Source organism: Tachypleus tridentatus, chromosome 9 (genome assembly GCF_004210375.1).
Source record: "Tachypleus tridentatus isolate NWPU-2018 chromosome 9, ASM421037v1, whole genome shotgun sequence".
In the NCBI taxonomy this organism is placed as follows: Eukaryota; Metazoa; Arthropoda; class Merostomata; order Xiphosura; family Limulidae; genus Tachypleus; species Tachypleus tridentatus.
The window spans coordinates 41,870,390-41,889,134 of NC_134833.1; the positions used below are offsets into that span (position 1 = coordinate 41,870,390).

The 18,745-nt window shown below is 29.8% G+C and overlaps 1 protein-coding gene across 3 annotated transcripts in view; it reads right to left on the minus strand.

Moving 5' to 3' along the window:
* Positions 1-2,387: 2,387 nt before the first annotated feature.
* Positions 2,388-18,745, minus strand: part of Lrp4 (LDL receptor related protein 4) — a 156,431-nt gene continuing 140,073 nt past the window's right edge. For 2 of the 3 annotated variants that reach the window (XM_076453983.1, XM_076453985.1), the window contains 11 exons: positions 18,304-18,438; positions 16,983-17,160; positions 15,158-15,376; positions 14,501-14,744; positions 14,215-14,359; positions 13,623-13,739; positions 12,929-13,019; positions 11,285-11,340; positions 10,031-10,121; positions 7,417-7,546; positions 2,388-5,866 (listed from right to left, as the gene is read on the minus strand). In XM_076453983.1, coding sequence (XP_076310098.1) covers positions 5,558-5,866; positions 7,417-7,546; positions 10,031-10,121; positions 11,285-11,340; positions 12,929-13,019; positions 13,623-13,739; positions 14,215-14,359; positions 14,501-14,744; positions 15,158-15,376; positions 16,983-17,160; positions 18,304-18,438 — 1,715 coding nt within the window. In that variant the 3' untranslated portion in view covers positions 2,388-5,557. The remainder of the gene's footprint in view (positions 5,867-7,416; positions 7,547-10,030; positions 10,122-11,284; positions 11,341-12,928; positions 13,020-13,622; positions 13,740-14,214; positions 14,360-14,500; positions 14,745-15,157; positions 15,377-16,982; positions 17,161-18,303; positions 18,439-18,745) is intronic. The other variant, XM_076453984.1, reaches the window with a different exon arrangement.

Below are 18,745 nucleotides of genomic sequence, written 5' to 3' on the forward strand. Positions count from 1 at the left end.
GAGTTTTAGTATTCATTTATATACATTATATGTAGGACACTTAAATTTTGGTAAGAGTTGTATTTTAAGTCAAATTATTTTGTTGATAAGGGCTTGGATTTCATAGTTCTAGTATATTTACATAGATTAAAGTAAAATTAACTTAACATAAGTGTATTTTCAATTAGTGATTCTATTACACTTACATAAAGAAGACAAGAGTATTTTTATATTAATATGTTAATTAGCTGGTCTTACACTTTATATTTAAAAATAGCACAAGACCGAGATCCTAGAACCTCCGGTTATTGGTAAATGTAACCTTTCTGCTATGTTCATCATCTGCAAGATACCATAAAACCGTTACAACAGTAGACTATCTTCTGCAGTTGGCAACACGAAAAGGTGATACAGTTTGTGCTAACTAGTAAAAAGACCTAATTCTTCTGATTTTTGCTTTGATTAGTTCATTTTTTCGGCAGTGATATGGTTCTGTTGTTCAACCCATATATGTGTGTTATGTCAGACATTTCTTTTATTTTTAAAAAGATAAGTATTTTACGTTCAACAAAATGTTATGCACTTACTTATGTTGGTGTACCTGTTGTATGTATAGCATGGCTTTGAAGCATTTCTGTACTAGTTATACAGATTGACGAGGCACATCCTCTTTGAGATTTCTGGACTTTCCATAGAAGATTCACAGGAGAATTACTTATACTTTTCCAGTTAATTACTTTATCAAATCAGTCAGGTACTAACTTAGAAATACCCTAAAATTCTGTCTTCACTGTTTTTGCCAAAGTGAATGATCCAAGTGCACTATTTAATAGTTAACCCTGTTAGAAAAATATATAGTGATTGGTTCTGTCAGACTTGACCTCCACTGGGACAGCAGTAAGTCTATGGATTTACAACGCTAAAATTAAGGGTTCGATTCCCCTTGGTGGACTCAACACACATCCCAGTTTGGCTTTGCTATAAGAAAACACACACTCAGACTTTTCCAGTTTCACACTCAGATTAGATATATACTCTTGTTTGATACTGAATTCTCTCCATTTAACGAGAAGTACAGCCATCTGTTGACTTTGTGCACACATATTATTGGGTTGAATTACTTATATTGTGTATTACTAAGTTTTTTTCTAACCGTAAAACTTGTGCCCAGTCACTTTCTTCAGTCCTGTAATGGGTAACCATTAAGTTTATGGACTTACAATGCTAAAATATAAAATTCGATTTTCAGCGGTGGACAATGTACACATGGTATATTGTGTGGCTTTGCGTTAAGAAAACAACTTCAATTAACGAAATACAGAATACTGTCTAATTCCATGACATTTTCAATCAAACATTTTCTTAAAGCAGTTATCAGTCTTTTGTTTAAAAGAACATTTAATGTTAGGATACCAGAAAGTTTGATAGTTTTCTGCATTTATATATATGTGTGTGTTCCTGTGCTCCATTTTTATATTCATAATTTGGTTTTGATAAATCATGTAAGTGGTATTTTCCAGATAAGGGCTTTACGTGCAAGAGGAAAAATTAGTTGCTGAAAGAAAATTGTGATCTAAGAACTTCGTATATAATTCTTGATGACGAGAAACCCACTTGAAATAAAAATATATCTCAGAACGGTGGTATCGGTATTAACACTTATCAATAAAGTAGAGAGCAATGTTTCGACCTTCCTGTTAGCCTGAAGATGACCTAAGAAGATCGAAAAGTTGTTCACTGCTTTATTAGTAAAAGTATTAATACCCATACCAGCCGTTCTGAGATACAGAACTCGGCATGATTTGGATGAAGGCTTTTTTCCCATCCATTCGAAAGATTATATTCACAATCTTGGTACAGCTATACGTTTATGGGTGTACCACACTTGTATACACTAGTAATAATACTATATCCTGCTTGCAGTACACTTATCAAAACCAGTAATTATACCTTGCATATAATACACTTGCCTTCACTAATAGCAACACTATACTTTATATGTAGAACATTCACCTATGCTAACAATGATATACTTTAAACTGTTAGTACTAATACTAAAGTTTGTAATCCGAGGGTCGCGGGTTCGAATCCTGGTCACACCAAATATGCTCGCTCTTTCAGCCGTGGGGACGTTGTAATGTGACGGTCAATCCCACTGTTCGTTGGTAAAAAAGTAGCCCAAGAGTTGGAGGTGGGTGGTGATGACTAGCTGCCTTCCCTCTAGTCTTACATTGCTAAATTAGGGACGGCTAGCGCAGATAACCCTCGAGTAGCTTTGCGCGACTTTAAATGTAAGTGTAAAAAAAACATTAGACTTGTATATACATATAAACACTTGCTTTTACAACATCCCAGATGATTTAGTTTCATGCTATTTAAAAAGAAAATGGACTGAAAATTTCAATGGCTTTATACTTTTTAATATAAATTTATTATTGACATTCATTTATTTTTACACAGGAACATGTACATCTATTTTACAATAATGATGACTGATATGTTTTGTACACTGAACAGAAATACTACGATTTACACAATTTTGGCACGTTTCCAACTTAAACTACAGTTATACAACACTATATTAAGATATTTTCCTTGTTTTTACAATTTGCACTTTAACAAAAACATACAAAACTGAGTAGCAACACCTCTACATCATTCTTTCCCCACTTACAAATTATACTCGAACCAACAGCAAATGAAATATTTAACCATATTACAAATAGTCTAAACAGTTATTTCCAAAATTAATATTACTTTTAAACCTTTAAAAAAGTCAGCCTTTTCACATAAATAGTTTTAACTTTTAAAATCCAAATGAAATATTTTTAACTCTCAAGAACAACATCACAAAAAATATATAAACAGATAGAAATTTTTTTAAAGTTTATACATTTGATTATTTGTATCTTACACCAACGTTTTCTTTCTACTTGTAACACTTTCAACAGAAATTCTAAGAAGGGGAGTGAAAACACACCTGTTCACATTGAAGCAAGTTATTGTTTAGTAACACTACCTTCTGATCAATAGAGCCATTCAAGTGGTTATAATAGAAACATTGTGGCTATACAGCCTACTTCAGGTACTGGTAGTGTATGTGGGAAAGGTGGAATGCTTTGAAACAGAGATCAATCAATCAGTTAAAAAAAGGTTTAATAATTTGTAATCAACAAATGTAAAATCACTTAATGTGTGTACTAACCTTCTTTGAACAAGATAGATTGTTTTGGTAACCAAGAATTAAAAAGTTATAAATATAGATCATATACAATAGTGGGTTTGTTGACAACAACAGAAAAAAAACTCGACTTTATTACACAACTTTAGTTTGCAAAAAATTAACATTATGTGACAGAAGGAGGAAACAAAATGTGATTGTTATTTTTCAACATCCAAAACTCATTAATTTCAAAGAAAACAAAAGATATTAGGAGCACATAGTCCACATAATTAGAGTAATAGAAAGCAATTTTCTTTTCTTTTTTTGTTATACACTGAAATACATATTACCATACAAATGTAGGCTTTGCAATTCATCTTACAAAAAAGAAACCTTTACCAAAAATTGAGTAACTATTATAAATCTAGTCATGCTTTTAATGAGAGTAGATAATTAGAATTGAATGTTTTCAAGTAACAAGCTTGGGTAGCAAAAAGTTCCTTCTGAAAAAAGGTAAAATTCTTGAGATAATAGCCATTAGTTTCTGGTGTTTTTTTCACATGACAGTTTCATTATAGAATACTGAATACACAGAGTTATCTAAAATTTTGTTGCATTATTAGAGACATCTTTAAACAACAGGAAATATTTTCTGTTTAATAATTATTTCTATGTAAAAATTACAATAAAACCATATAGATGTCTTGACACTCTTATGCCTGGTTTAAGAAATTGAATTGTTCTCTAGAAAAGAAAAGAACTAATTACACTAAAAGAAAATGTAATAATTGTTTTAGTTTTATTTTGGTTGTTGTTCATTTGATAGCTGTGATCAGAAAATAAATGAAGCAACAACACTAATTATGCCATTATGACAATCTTATACACTTTTATAATGAATTAAATTTGCATTCTTACTTTTAGAAACTTTATGAAAAAGTTTCATTTTTCTCCTCTTAATTATAACATCTATAAGAAACAGGTGGAAACTAAAGTAATAACTGCATGACACTTACACTTTTCATCCATTAATTTCATTCCATAAAATATTCTTTTGAAAATTAATTTAGTAAAAACAAGCCACAGGTAAATGTTCTTTGAATTTCATTAGAAATTAAGTAAAGAAATAAGTCAAACATACATCATATCTGCACAATAAATAACATAAATAACTGATCTAAAACATCAACAGCTACTACATAAATATATTGTTTTAATGTTTGAAAAATTTGAGCAAATAGCCTGAAGAGCAAGTCTGATTGAAACCACTTCAAAAACGTAACAGGTTTTGTTTAAGACGGGAAAATTCTACCCTATATTTGTAAAGACAAATCCAACAAAGATAAATGGTGGGTTGAACTTACTGTTTATTCTTATGGACGTTTCAGTCAGAAATATTTTATATTCTTAATGAAGCCATTGAAATAACACAGATTATATTTTAAGTTATATTAATTAAATATGAGTAGCACTTGGAATAAACACAAATGCAGGTAACAAAGAATAACTTCAAAGACAAGCACACAACAAATGTGCTTGAGAGGTACATGACAATATTAAGCAGATGTTACATCAATTCAACTAAACCTACTTTGAAAATTATTTTTTAAAAAAGTCACACTTAAAGACAAAAAATTATATACGACTTTTATTTTGGTAAAACATTACTTAAACCCTGATATTATGCAATTTTTCAAAAAATTGGTTATGCATTATTTTAATTTCCATATTTTATGATAGTGATAAATTAATTTATATGGTACAGTTTTGTTACTTATTGTAGTTTTATTTCATGTTTCAAAAGATGATAGTTTAAAACCCTAACACAGCAGCAGCACTAGCGTTTATCAACAAACCATAAACTTAAACCTTTGGAAATCTTGGGAAATATAATTTACTTTAAACAATAATAAATCACACCCAAACAAAAAACATGCTTCACAAAATAACACAAAAATTCAAACAGAGTTAAAGAAACAAAGATACTTTTCCTTCTACAAATAAAAAATGTATTAAAATAAAACCTGTTTAATTTAAAACACAACAGAACACTTGTCAACAACACGACTGTAAATAACGCAAATAAATTAATTATTTTATAGAGGTATTTAGTCACATTTCATTTATTTTTGATAAATTACTCATTAAAACAAATTCATTTGTATTCATGTCAGCAGATTTTATGTAACTGAACAGAGCTTGTATTTTGAACATGAAATTGAAGTGATTAGCATGATCAAACTTTGAAAAATGTTTTTCCACTTAATATCTACAAGCCAGTACAGTACTTGATAGAGCAAAGTGTAAGTGTAACAAAACTACCAACAACACAAGTTTGTTTTTCTCATAACTCAAGTAGATGTGTACTTAAAAAAAAAGAAAAAAGGCAGAATTCTACCACTTTCATACTTAGAATTATATATCAGTTTCAACTGGGTGGTAGCACACTGCAGGATGATCACTTATTGGCCTCTGTGATGTAGTTCGACATGGAGACCCCATTTTGGAGGGCAGAGGAGACTTTATGGGAGAAGGGCTTCGAGAGGAAAAGGATGGACTCCCTTTTGAATAATGAAAATCTTTATGGCTATCAATTCGTTGAGGGGGTGGTGGAGGAGGTGGAGCTAAAGAATCCACATCTAAGCCACCCAACTTTTTACTTACTAAAGCTGCTACTTCCAAGTTGTTAAATTTCTCATCTGTAGTCAAGCCAAACAACCTCTCCTAAAATAAAAAATATTTTGTTTCTCATATTACAAGTTGAAACATTGATAAACCTTAATTTGATAAAATATATTGCACATACTTAAAAATACACCAAAAAATTAAAAATCAATTACTGGTATTGGTTTTAGATTGGTATATATGAATATAGTTACAATGTAAAGAATGTGTATGTATTTTAAACTATATAGTCCAAATTATAGTCAATAAAACGTATAAAACGTTATGCAGCAGCACGTTTGAGCAACAACAGCACAGCTGATTTCCACCAGACCTCTAGTTATTCTGATTATGCTTTTCAGGCTAAGCAGAAATGTATTAAAGATATGTAATCTCTGATTTGACTTTTTAAAAAAGTACTTAGAAATCTGGGGGTTTCTTGTTTCTTTGTTTTTTTTTTTTAAATAGTAATTTACCTAAATTTGTTTGTATATCAGATAGTTGCATTTTTTTTTGTAAGAACTTAGAGATCAAGTGATGGGGAAGAAGACAATCCTAAGGTACTGAAAAACTGATTCTCATTCAAACTTCATCTTAGGTCCTCCATCTTCAGCACCTTAAAACTATACTCTGAAACACAGTATATAAACATGCATGTTCCCAACCATCATTAAACAAGTCTGAAAGAGAAAATCTTTAAATTATTTTCTAATCCTTATTTTTGTTTAAATAAAAATGAAACTAAATTATTTCAACCTTTCATTGTTTGAACACATGATGAACAACTTGGTGTGGTTTTTTTTCTCTTATTCTAATGTATTGTCAAGGCATCAAACTTCCAGCAGTATTATTTCTATGTTTGGTCATTTAACTCAGAATTTTGACCAATTGTATGTCAGTGTGAAAGAACAAAGTTACAAAACAAGAATTACAACAGTTATAAATGTTGAAAATAACATTGATTTAGAATGTTGTAAATAAAGTATAAAAGATAAGTAACTGAACTACAAGTAACAACATGAGAGTAGCTTCAATTATATAGTCAGAATGGCTATTAGTTTAAAAAACAAAACAGTAAAACGTTGTAACAAGAACCAAATAATACCAATACATGTTAGAAATGAAATGTTTTATACAATTACCTAAAATACAACCATAGTAAAACTACAGCAAACTTGAGATTCACAGATGGTACTCAAATTATGACATTCTTGTACAAGAGCTGCAAAGCTGATCAATCATGAACACTGTTGGAATCTCACATGCTGAATTTTTATTTATACTAACTTGTGAATACAACATTCTTTGACAATAAATGTATTTTCATGATCTAAAAGGTATTTTAAAATAACTTACCATTACTGGAATTAAACTTAAAATTCAGATAGTTTGAAATATTTGAAAGATATATTAAACCTTGATATAATTGATTATAACTGTTAGACACACACTAAAGTGGAGTTGGTTGCAGTGTGTATAATAATATTAAAATAACAAAAGAATGCACGAGCTATTAACAATAATATCAAAAAAATAGTAATCTCACCATTACAAGTTCATAAACCTGAAAATACGTTTAATAAAAATATTTACTTTCTCATACAACTTACCTCATTGTTATCATATCGTAGTTGTTTACCCCAACCCCACTTTTTATCTGCTTCCACTTCTGTAGAAGAAGTGCTGTAAGTTGGATTTGAGAAGGTTAAGGTTGGATCTACCTCTTGGACTCTTCTTTTCCTAGAAACCACAGTTCAATACTAGTAGTGTTCTGGTGAGCACTTAGGACTACTTTTAAGTGAAAGTAGCTGTTATCAAAGTAAGCTAATTAAAAAACTATTGAGCAGATGCTAATAAAATGTTCAGATGTGTTTAAACTTAAGTGTATCAAACTGATGGGAAGTAGTTTTAAGTTATAAAATCAATAAATAGAATTAACAAAAAACATTTAGTTCAGAGTATAATTCTGTGAAAATTTCAGTTATTTTGTTAAGTTTCTAAATGCTAAACAGACAACTGACAGTGATTTGAGATCAAAGTAATTGAAAGACCACAAAAATTAAAGGATATAATGAAACAATCACATTTGTCTTGCTTTCATTTACTAAAATTATCTTAGTCAATAATATTCTGAAACAAAAAATACTGAGAAAGTTGATTAAAACCTCTCAGAAACAATGTATCTGAGTTTTTAAACAATTTCCAAGGTACTAAAAACCCATTGTTTTGTACTTTATCATACATTCAAATTAGCATCCTTCCCCAGAAAAAAAACAAAACCTGTCTAATCCATCTAAAGTAAAAGATAACTATTACATTCTTACAAAAGAAATGTTCACCAAAAACAAGTGGAGAAGGACAATCAAAAAGTAGTCATTTTTATGATTTTTGTGTCAAAAGTTGAATCAAAAATGTAAATAAAATTATTTTAGAAATTACAACCACAAAATGGTTAAAACACTGTAAGAGAAGATATGGACAGAGTATTATCTTGTTTCTGTTGTTGGGTGTATTATGGTGTAAATGAATGATGCTGATATAGGTTTCATATATTATTTATTACTGAATAAAAAGTTTTTTTTTGTTTTTTTTAATATATATTATATAAACATTTGCTCAGGACAGAAAAACTGTTCAACAACGTTCCACATCAGGTTTGATATAAAACAGAATGACAAGTATGTGTGTTAAGATATAATTCCAAAATAGATTGTTTTATTTGAGAATCAGCATGTTCCTAAAGAGAAGAAAAAGTCAAACTTAAACCATTACTAAAGATACAAAAGGAGTAAATCATGAATAAATGCAATAAGTTTCAAGCTTAACAATAGACAGTTTAGAGAACTATAGGAAACTTAAGGATATGGTTAAAAAAACAACAACAGGATATCTAAAAGAGCTTATTAGAAACAACTGATTGAGAGTATTAAAACTATCAACAAGGATTTCTTTTTAATTATGATAAAGGTAAACAGAATGTTAAATGGGAACTGGACCTTTAATAGACTACTGTTATACCAGCTATTCAACTTTTACTTTTACATCTGTTTTCACAAGAAAGGACATTAGCAATATTCCTGACCCCGAGTATTCTTTGAAAAATAGCAGGACTGATCAGGATCATGTAGATATTATGTCATTAGTGTTAATAATAAAGACAGAGACTACAAATAGATAAACAAACAGGACCAGACAATGTTTATCCCAAAGTTTTAAAGCTCAGAAGTCAAATATGCAAGTCTCTCTCTCTCTCTTTCATTTTAGATTGATCAGAAAACAGTTGGTAAGTGCCCGAGATTTGAGTGTTACTAATATACTTGTTTCTATAAGGGTGTTATGTGTTGCTCTGGAATTAAGATAAATTGGTTTTACTTTTGCAGGTGGAAAAATTCTTGACAATCTGATAAAATAAGTATTAAAATGTTCAATACAACAAACAGACACGACTTTTCCTTGTGTTTAATATCTTATAAAAAAAATTAATGATAGATTATGAAAAATAAATGGAACATACAAGCACAATAACTGAAAATTGAAATTCCAGTTATATGTAACACTACATAAAAATTAACAATGCAAACTAGGCATGATATTCTAAAAAAATACAATATCGTACAGCAAAACTGAAGTAGATTCACTAAACAAAAGTCTTCTTATTATCATCATCATCAAGGATGTTATATGTTAGCTGGATAATGGAAGAGGTGTAAGAGTCAGAAAAAAAATTCAATTGTAGAATGATTGCAAAACAAAACGTTGTTACTAAAAAGAGTCTGGTCAAACTGGACCCTTATCACCAGTAAGGTGCCTTGGAGGTCAGTGCTTGGGCACATTTGTTTTGTTATTTACATTTAGTGATATTGATAAGAACTTCATTAGTAAATTCTGATGACGATGTTAAAAACTCTTGCGTATTTATAGTTGTATTATAAAGGTATATACAATGACTTGGATATTTGGCAAACAAGAAATCTATAGTTTTGAAAAAATAAAGACTGTTTATGTTTCTATTTTTCCTTAAGGATGGATCCACAGCCTTGAAAGAACAAATGTTGCCTTGTGATAAATATGCTATCTTAATGTCATTCAGAAATAGTATGAAAACATCCTAAGCCTATTTTACATCACTACTTTCCAGATTATAAGAAAATGACATCTGTCAGGCTTTAAGAAGAGAAAAACTACACACTACACTATTAAAAACAACAATAAAGGCATTCTCACCTCCTCCACAAAGCTAGAGCAATAACTAGCAGTCCAATAAGAGCTAATAACACCACACTGAAAGCTATGTAAGCAGACTGTAGAGCAGAATCTGGATAAATAAAACTTCTAATATCACAATCCATACATGCTAAACACCTACAATAAATGAGCTGTGTGTACTGATCTGGTTTATATTTGAATAAATATTTTTAAAAACACTTTAGTTACACATGGAAAAGTTAAATCTTTCTAATAGCTACACAAATAATTTGTTACTTAGCAACAACTAGTAGTTCATTAATATTTGAGACATCTTAGATATTGATTTTGTTTAAAAATATTATGTACCACTTAATTACTGTTTTTTTCCCATTTTGAAAAACAAAGAACTTAATATAAAAGGATCTTAATGTCAGAAAATATACCTGCTATATAAAAATCATTATTCAACTTAATACAAAAGTCACTGACATGAAATATATATATTTTATTATTATTATTAAAGATTTAGGCATGAAATAAACTGCATGACTTTAGATTATTTTTAAAATATACATGTCTGAAGTAAACAGAAAATTCTTAAAATCCTACTGTATTACTTTGACATACACAATCTCAACTCCAAGCAGAGTTGATAACTCTTATATAAGACAAGAAAAAAAACAAAACTGAACAGATATTTCACAAACTAAATTAGTTGTATAATTTGGTTGAAACATGTTGCATTAGCAATTCTTACAACTGAACAAAAAATTCGTGAAAGCCCATATTGACATTAGACTTAACCTCAGATATACAAAAATATTGACTACAATTACATGTAATTCCAGGTTTATATTTTGACCATAGATGTGAGAAGGTTAAGTAAGGCTAATGAAAAGAAGTCACTTACTCAGATGCTATAATACTGTTGTTGTGCTAATTTGTTGTACATTAACATGAAAGATGATTTGCAAATTATGAAGTTACTTCTTCATAACAATACCTTTTTTTTTTTTTTTTTTTTTTATTACTAACAGTCAAACCTTATTTAAGACAACTGATGTGTTCTGTAAAGACTGGAGACAGTACAGCAACAAGTTATGTAAATCCAATTATTTCTCTTAAAATGGGCTTTACAAACTTTTGGGAATATTGCCTATTGTAAGTCATCAAAATATTATGATACAAAAGTGTTTTCTGAACACTAAACATAAATTGAGAAATCTATATTATTTCAGCTTAAATAAACAACATGCTACTCTATTAAATATTCAAATATAAAATATTTACCACTCAAAAGAAAGTTCCCCTGTTGACATTCTTCATTGTTGTCATTTTCTGAGCAACTACAATACAAACCAAAACAAGTGTATTTTACACACAGTAAATTTCACTTTTTTTTTTTTAGATGATAAATAACTGAGTAAAACATGATTAAAAACTGTAAAGATATTTAAAACAATTAGTGTTTCAGATGTAAAAATGTCCTTTTTTAGTTGTTTTTTTTTAATCAGGATATTAGAAATGATATTTCAAGAAACAAACAAAATAAACAAATTTACAAGTTTGTACCATGTTTTTCAGTCCAATTTGGTTATGAATCAATATATAAGAACTTAATGTGTGAACTATGTAAAATGATTAGTGACATGCCAAAAAGAATAATTAATTAAAAATGACCATAATAGCAACTCTTACATTCAACAAGTTCAATGATGGCAGCATTTCATGACCTTATGATGATCTTATATTATAGGTAAAAACACTGTAGTGATTAAATTTACAAATTGCCTACTATAAAAGTTGCTGTTATTGTATTTTTGAATTAATTATGCTTAGTAATTTTTAGCATGGGTAGAAGCCTATGCAGTGACCCAAGTTTAATTAATAATTAGTTTATTTATTTCCTAAAGTGCAGCTAATTTCTTCAGAGGATTCCTGAGAAGGTTATTTGTAGTTTTAGGTATCACATTTTGCTCCCGAGTATTCTTGTTAGAAGAGGTGGTGCATTATTCATTCAACTAGTCTCTCCCCCAGATTTGCAGACTTCTATACTAGAAGTGCTTTACAGGTTACATGGACTTAGAAAGTTTCTTTCTCTTATGTGTAGTACACATCTCATATTTACATTATTCCATTTTATTATTCAACCTTCTCTGGCATTATTGACTATCGTATTAAGATCATTTTACCAAATCTTATACACCAATCATGCTCCTAAATTCTGACTTGTATTATTTTGTTTCTGCAGTTTACTGGAATCCACATTCACAGAGATGTTTTAAATAAATTTTTGGTTTCCAGCAGGTTATGAGGTAGTTTGGTGTGTACTAAGTGTGACGGTTATTATGTAATAGCTTTGAATAATGTGTACAAGCTGTGTATTTGTGACAATCCCTTTTTTCCCCACGTGTATTGCAAATTCTGTTGCCGGATATTGTGCGTGTTCATGAATTTTGATATCTCATCTGTTCATGTGTATCTTTAACATGTCTAAGCAAAATCCTGGGTCTTGAGGCAGCTGTTTTAAGAGGTGAAGTGAGCCCATGACTCTGCCTTACTGTTTGTTACTGGTAGTATTTATAATCATGTTAAAATAAATTGTATTAATACAGACAGCTGAAAGTTTTATTATCACTATATTCTGTTCATAAGTGGGTGTTTCATATATAACATGATGAAAGGAGTAAAGAAAAGTGTCAAGATATTTGGTTATCATGAACAGAAAGCCACATGCTAACTTTATGAAAACTATTACTGACCTAGCCATTATTAGATTATAGTTATCAGACTGAAGAATTTCTTAATACAAAAAGAATAAAACAAATTCTCTCTCTTAGTTAATGCAAATTTAGTTTTGTTAAAGCTTTACCAAAAGTGTTGAAAACATTGTTAACTAAGCCTAAATCAGATAACAATGAGCAATGAAATTACTTAATAGTGGTATTAGTCGTTGCTGTGTCTATTCCTCCAAGTTCATCATCATAGTCTTCAGTAAATGTTTTGGATATCACCTCTCCTGGTACTAAGTTAAACACCAATTAGACTTTTAAACAAAATATTTTATGCCAATAGAAAAGCAATGTCACAACAAACAAAATACAACATTCTCTTCCATTAGAAATAGAGGGAATCTATTTAAAATATTTTATAACAGTTATAATAAAACAAATCAAAGCAAGTTTTAATTGAGAATAGCATTCACTGGCAGTGTGTTTTCATTTAGTACTTGGACATTTAGGTATCCACATAAATTTCACTAGTTTTAAACTTCACTGCTGTCAAAAGCTATGTAAACTGTATCCATTATCACTGTTCACAATATCATACTAGAGATGTAAATAAATTAGTAAACAAATTTTGGTAATTCAGTCATGACTTCCATGTTCTCCAAAATCAAGAACAAACATTTTCTATATTACATTCATAGTATGAGAATCCTGCCTTACTAGGCAATTAATGAAAAACTGTTTCTTAAGCATATATAAATAATTTTAGTACAGACTATTACTGTGTAGCACAGAGTTGTTAAAATGTTAACAAACACAACTTTTATATGCTGATGAAATGTTGTAGTTGGCAGGAAACAAGTTTAGTGAAATACTATAAAGAAGTTTAGAGCTATTACCTGTGGAACATGGACGGGGATCAGGATAACTTGGGCAGTCACAGATGTACTGGTTTTTAGACTGGTACAAACACAGATGGCTACAACCACCATTCTGAATTGCACATGGATTGGTTCCTGCAGTTTAACACGATATTGTAAAATATAAAGTCTCTCATTCTTAAAACTAGGAATGACATGCTACAATCAAGCCCAAAAAAAGGCTATAGCAATTTATGTAACAACTATTAACATAAAGGTGGAAAAGTGATCACTGTACAGCAACACCAATTGATTTAAACCCAAATATATTAATAACAGTGTTACTAATAGTACAACAATAATCTTCCTTCCCTAGAGACACCTGAATGTATAAAAATGATTTTAAATTCAAATCTACCAAAGCCTGAAACTGTTTGGATTAATTAAATAACATACAACTTAAGAATATATGCTCCACTAATATTCAGTTAAGTATGCCCTATGACAAGGTTTCCTTCAGGTTCCATACATGAAGCAGAATAGCTGCCATCATGTTACATTTTGTAAACAGATATTGGTACATTGTAAGAACTCCTTTCAGTGTTTTATATAACTAGCGATCTTTACTTACCTGGTTGTCTTTCCTTTGCTACAGCTTTCACTTCCATCATGTATTCAATATTCCCTTTCACCACAGTCCTATGTTGTCCTGTCAGTTTATCTACACGTTCAATAGTTTGGCTTTGCCAGTCTGTCCAGTAGATGTAAGAACTGAACTGAAAAATTACAGTTAGGTTAATATAATGACACTGCTATTGGAAGAGTGACAACTTAATAGGCACACAACTATCTTTATCTCAAATAAAACAAATAAAGGTCTTACAAGGCATGACCTACTATTCACCTTGAAAACTTACCTGTGTCAAACCGAAAGGATGAGGAATATCCTGAACCAAAACAACTCTGTTTTTTCCATTGAGACTGGACGTTTCAATTCTGTCTAACTGAGCATCAGCCCAGTACAGCTGCTTAGAGCCATAGTCTATTGTAAGGCCATTAGGCCAGCCAAGGTGAGTTGCTACTATTATCCTACGGCCACTGCCATCTAGAAATGAACGTTCTATCTTGGGCAGTTTACCCCAGTCTGACCAGAACAAGAAACTGGAAAATCCATAAAAAGCACATCAGTAATTTATGAAATGCACAACAATAAGAAATAAAACATGTAATACAACTTCTTTATAGATTTATTACTGCTAACATTTTGTAGTAATATAGTTTCTAAATAAATTTTTAAAAAAATCACTTGTATTTACAACTTAACTACATTTGCTCTGATCAGAGTATTGCCTGCAAACTAACCTACAATAGTCCACATTTGTTTTTAAAAGTTATTTAGTAACCATAAATTGTAAAGATTCCTCAGATGCACACAGAAACATAAACAACTCAAAGAATATTCTCTGAATAAACAAATAGCTAGGACTGTTAAAACCAGGAAAAAATCTTTTAATGTAAAAATCATCCATAAACTACAGTTCTTAATTTTGCTATTAAGACATGTAGATACTTGCCCTTCACTAGGAAATACTGCAATAGCTCGAGGTTCTCCAAGATCCAAATTAATCAACACTTTTCTTGAAGTGCCATCTGTCCTGGACACTTCAATAACATTTCTTCCAGTATCAGTCCAGTAGAGGTTCTTAGCTACCCAATCAACAGTAAGACCATCAGCAGTAACTAAATCATCACTAATTATGGTTTCAACATTGCTTCCATTGAGGTTAGCACGTCTGAAAAATATCACTATCTTTTACTAACTACAAGTCATTCAACTGTAGTAGAACAATTTTTCTGAAATACTCAATGAGGAAATTAATTATATTATAGCAATTTTTTAACTTTCCTGAAAATAAAACTGTTATAGTAGTTCTTCAAAACTCTCAGTAAAGACTAACTGTACTAGAGCCATTTTTTAACCTTCCTTAGAATAAACAAATGTATTATAGCAGTTTTTCAGTGAAGAATAATTATAACTAGGGTGATTGTTTTTTTAAATCTCTAACTGAAAATAAACTAATGTTATTCATTAGTTTCTCAAACTCCGAGGATAAATTGATTTGAGTAATTTTTCAAAACTTTCTATGAGAACAAACTTAATAGAACAATTTTTAAATTCTCAAACTTTAACTGCACTAGGGGAGTTTTTGGAAACTTAATGGGGATAAATTGTACGAGTGCAATTTTTTTTCTTCAAAACTTTGTCCAATAACAAACTGAACCACAGCAATTTTCAAAACTTCACACCGAAGGTATACTGCACTAGAGTGATTTGTTAAGGATAAACCAACTGGCACAGTTTTATCTGTAGTGAGGGTTTTGATATATTAAGTGGTTCTAAGTTGTCAAAACAAAATTTCTTTTCTTTCATGCTACCAATACTTACTGCAATATTTGAAATTCAGTAATAAAATACATTAAATCTAGGTATTTACTATTTTTGTCTTTGTAACAAAATTTTTTGAAGATATATTCCCTAACCAAATCTCTATCTCTCTCAATACTATCCTTTTTCTCAGACGTTTTAGATACTGCATCTCAGAAATGGAAAAGCTTTGCCTGATAAAACACAGACAATAGCTTTCACAGTGAATTAATGCATGATTCTTAAAATGAGTAAAAATAACCTAAAGATAACAAATGCTCCAAAAAGATACTATTTTTGAAAATTGAAGTCCTTGATTTTTACGTAGTAATAAAGACAATTCTCATGAGAAGTTGTCCCTGCTGTTCCTCAGCATGTGCATTCACACTATTTGAAGTCCCCTAACACCATGTCTTTGAAACAGTAAAGTTAAAACTTGACATTTAATACTGTATTATGTTAATTTATGTGCAGTATGTTCACTTGTAACAAATATACACACAAATTTCTGACTCTTTGGAAAGATCTATTAAAGAAACGTTCAAACAAACAAATAAGTACTTTTAATACGTATAAATTTCATTATCATTTTAAAATACATCTAACTTCTTAAACTTTTAAAAACATTGTGATTAGATCCGTTATAGCTATAATTATGATGTGTATATTAGTGTTTAGTATGTAGCAAAGTGGTGCTACTGTAGTCTTTTCTCTCAGAACCTGAGATTTAATTTTTCTGACAAAGTTTTGTAGTGGTGCTGTATAGGTCTTATTTTAGAAGATGGCATTAAGTGTTTACTATAGCATATCAACTTTCTTATCTTCCATGGAATTCATAACTGATGAAGCAATATCAGTGTTACAATAAACAGAAGTATTGCAAATAATTAAGATATTGTACAGTTATTTGAAAGAGTCTTCTTATAAATACATTAGTTAGCACATAGAAACAGCTTTTAAGAAACAAAAATTACCTCAGAACATCTATTCCCACATCACTAAAGTAAATCTTTCCTTCTTTCAAATCAAAATCAAGGGCTACTGTATTATACACATCTGTGATTGGTAAGAAGACATCTGTAAAATCAGGTGTATCCAACGATATGCGACGAATGCTTACTCGATTGGGGAAAATCAGATAAGCTGATGGACCTACAGCAAAACAAAGATTTCACAACTTAACACAAGAATAACAATTATAATAATAAAAACTGGAAATGAATTTTTATTTTATTAGCTATAGTGCTGAATTCACTATTATACAACTATTTTAATATTATTGTTTGTTTCAGTTAAATATACATACAGAAATGCATGCAACTTATACTGTGAAATGTGTATTGCAAAATTCCTCCCTCTTCACTAGTGTTGTAGAAGATTCTTGAGTGTAAGAATTGATAAACTATCTACTATGTGTGTAAATATATACTAGTGACTGCTATTATTGGTGTTTTAGCAAAAATTTCTTAAATCTTACCTAATGCTTATTAGCAGAACACACCAAGAGGCAGTATATACTGTTAGTTTGCTACAGTTGGTGCACTATAAACCTCGAAAGCTATAATTTATTTATGTTTATTGATTGGGAACTACACATATTGACCTGGAATGTTTGTAGATTTTGAACGTTACAAATCATTTAATTTCAGCAAATTAACATCATATTAGTATTTTTCCAAAAACTTTATATAACTGCAGTGGTGAAGAACTCCAATGCAAATCACTAAAGAGCTAGCTAACTACCTGTTAAGTGAACTACTATACCAACATCAGCTCAGAACCAACATACCAGTCATGAACCCTCCATAAGATATCAATGAAGTACCAGATTGGATAGAAGACTCAATATTGTTCATAAAACATGTATCATAGATCATTATTTGTAAAAAAAAAAAAAAAGTTATAAATTGTATTATCGTTTTAATATTAAAATATACTTTTATTAACAAAGAAAATTGTGTGCATCTTGTTGGTGAAAATTATAAACGTGATTATTTCTTTCTATGTTTAATTAAGTTGTAAAATTTAAATTAAAATTTAACTGATATTTGAAATCGTAATATGTAACATAATAAATTGGAGGCTCATCCAAGATAAATTACAATATGTATCACTATGCATGGCTACATATTTATAACAAACATACAAGTACTTTTAATTGCCTCTAATTCTCAATTGGATTTCTATATGCAAAAATGTGTTTCATATATTTGGCAATGAAGTCATATCTTATACTACAATAATTTACCAGCTATAGATTAAAAATAACAAAAACACCAGAGTATTACAAAATACATTTCTCACTGTGTTCACAGCTTAGTTTATCCTTTAGTATGCTGAGTCCTGTAGGGCATGCACATGAATATCCATGTGAGTTACGTAGACACAAGTGACTGCATCCTCCATTATCAACTCCGCATTTACTAATGCCTGGTCAAGAACAAATACAAAAACACAAATAGGATTATATTAAATTTTATTATATATATATTAATAAATCAATGATCTTAATTAATGGAAAGATTATATTAATAACAAATTATAAAATGACAAAGAATTGTTCTATATGCTGAAAAAGATAAGTTTTGCATACATGAACCCTGAAGTTCATTCTACTAAAACTGACAGTTTTCTTTAAGTGCTTTTGCAAACTTCTAAACTATAGACCTAAAATACACTTAATAAACCTAAACTCCTAAAGTGGTTATCATTTTCTATATGAAAGGATAAAAATTTT